This window comes from Antrostomus carolinensis, unplaced genomic scaffold, assembly GCF_000700745.2.
Source record: "Antrostomus carolinensis isolate BGI_N321 unplaced genomic scaffold, ASM70074v2 scaffold42813, whole genome shotgun sequence".
Classification (NCBI taxonomy): Eukaryota; Metazoa; Chordata; class Aves; order Caprimulgiformes; family Caprimulgidae; genus Antrostomus; species Antrostomus carolinensis.
Genome location: NW_010303880.1, coordinates 1,748 through 3,669, shown reverse-complemented (window position 1 = coordinate 3,669; position 1,922 = coordinate 1,748). Strand labels below are relative to the sequence as shown.

At 63.0% G+C, this 1,922-nt stretch overlaps 1 protein-coding gene across 1 annotated transcript in view; it reads left to right on the top strand.

The window, feature by feature from the left end:
• Window positions 1–239: 239 nt before the first annotated feature.
• The window catches only part of CYP27A1 (cytochrome P450 family 27 subfamily A member 1), a gene marked incomplete at its 3' end in the record, with an annotated part of 3,425 nt that continues 1,742 nt past the window's right edge, over window positions 240–1,922 (top strand). The window contains exons 1-3 of the mRNA XM_029084086.1: window positions 240–314; window positions 1,382–1,572; window positions 1,859–1,922. The exon at window positions 1,859–1,922 is cut by the window's right edge and continues 124 nt beyond it. Coding sequence (XP_028939919.1) covers window positions 240–314; window positions 1,382–1,572; window positions 1,859–1,922 — 330 coding nt within the window. The remainder of the gene's footprint in view (window positions 315–1,381; window positions 1,573–1,858) is intronic.

Below are 1,922 nucleotides of genomic sequence, written 5' to 3'. Positions count from 1 at the left end.
GCACCGCAGAGCACAGAGCACTGCTGTCTGGGGAAGGGGCTGTCACAGGGCAGTGGGGTCTCAGGGAGCAGGCATGGGAGCTCCCTGCAGCTCCCTCCTGCCCCTGGGGCTCCAAGCATGGCCCAGCTTTGCGGACAGATGCCCACATGCTCCAGAGGTGCCCTCGTGCTCCGGAGGTGCCTTTCCCTGGATCCAAGCAGCTCCAGTTTCTCTCAGCTCTGCTTTCCAAGGCCTGTGCCATGTTGGGTCCTGGCTGCCAGCAGATGCTGGTGGGCAGGATTCGACCTGGGCCAGGGCTGCCCACAGCCCCACGAGTGTGTTTGCCCAGCGAGCTGCCTGCAGCACCAGGGCGGCCATCCCTCCCCCTCCTCCTGCCACCACGTTCCAGGAACGTCTCCCTGCGGTGACGAATCCAGCTGAATATGGGCGCAGGCTGCGATGCAGTCAGTCACCAAGGGAGATTGTACCACGTGTATCCCCGCAGTTGCGGGGAATGGGGACCAGGGCTTCCCTGCTAGGTCCCCTGCAGCCCCCCAGGATTGGCCACACTCTGCAAGGGCTCTGGCAGTGCCTGGGTGGGTTGGAAAGCACCCCTTAGACATGGCCCTGTGCAGATCCACCTGCAAAGGGGTGCCTGGCTGCCTCCGAGGAATGCATTTGGGGGTCGCAGTGCTCCCCAGCAGGGAGGCAGGCATGGCACCCTTGGGTGCAGCCAAGGAGAAGGGAGATGTGTCCAGCAGAGCCCAGTGCAGTGTTGATGCTGGTGGATGTCCTCTAGCTGGCTTGTGAGCCCATGGCCCTAGGGTCATGCCCTGGGGGTGGCAGCCTGCCCTGGGAGCCTGGTGCTGCCCTCCCACCACTGATCATTAACCATCCTTATCGGGTGGCAGGTTCAAGGACCCACGGGGGGACTGTTGTCCCTGGGTTGAGCAGAGCTGGGACCATGCTGGAAGCAGGAGGGCTTGGACCTGCCAACAGCTGCTGCAATGGCCCTGCATCTCAGCAGAGCCCTGTGCTTGGCAGTTGTTGCTGTCCTGCCTGTCCCCTCTTGGCCTCACTTCCCCAAAAGACCCAGCAGGCCTTCTGTGAATCTCTGGGGTGGGTGAGGGATGTGCCAGCCTGTGCCAGGAGTCAGTGCCTGGTGTCCTTAGAGTTGACAGAGGACATGTGCCTGGAGACACCAGCCCAAGCCACTTCAAGGAAGGTGCCAGCTTAGGGGGGTCAGAGGCAGGTGCTTGGGCCCAGCTGGTGCTGCGGGGTCTCTGAGGTGGGTGCAGAGCATGCTGGACACATGCAGGGCAGTATCGGCACAGGGAGGGACTGATGCAGCCCCAGTGCTGACCCTGTCCCATTCACCCTACCGTGCTCTGGTGCACTGCAGTTGATGTCCCGACGCATTTATGGCCCTATCTGGAAGTCGACCTTCGGGCATTATGAGAACATCAACATCGGGAGCCCAGTGGTGCTGGAGCAGCTGCTGCGGCAGGAGGGCAAGTACCCCATGCGGAGTGACATGGCCCTCTGGAAGGAGCATCGGGACACCCGGCGCCTGCCCTACGGTCCCTTCACCGAGTGAGTCCTACCCTGGCTGCAATCTGCAGGATAGCAGGTGGCTCTTGTCCCTTCCTGGAGTGTAGAGCCTGGGTGGCAGCTCGCATTGCTCCCTCTCCTGCAAGCGGAATGTTCCCTGCAAGCATGTGTCCCCTGCAAGCAGCAGGGCATGGCCGTGGTGGGTGGAAAGACCCCTGGGGTGGTTCCCTTCTGGCATGGGGAGATTGCACCCAGAGATTAGGAAACTGCTGCCAGCCGCTGTCCCCTGCCCAGCCATGCCCCCGCGCTGAGCCCAGTCCCCACACAGGGAAGGGGAGCGCTGGTACCGCCTGCGCCAGGTCCTCAACAAGCGGCTGGCGAAGCCCTCGGCG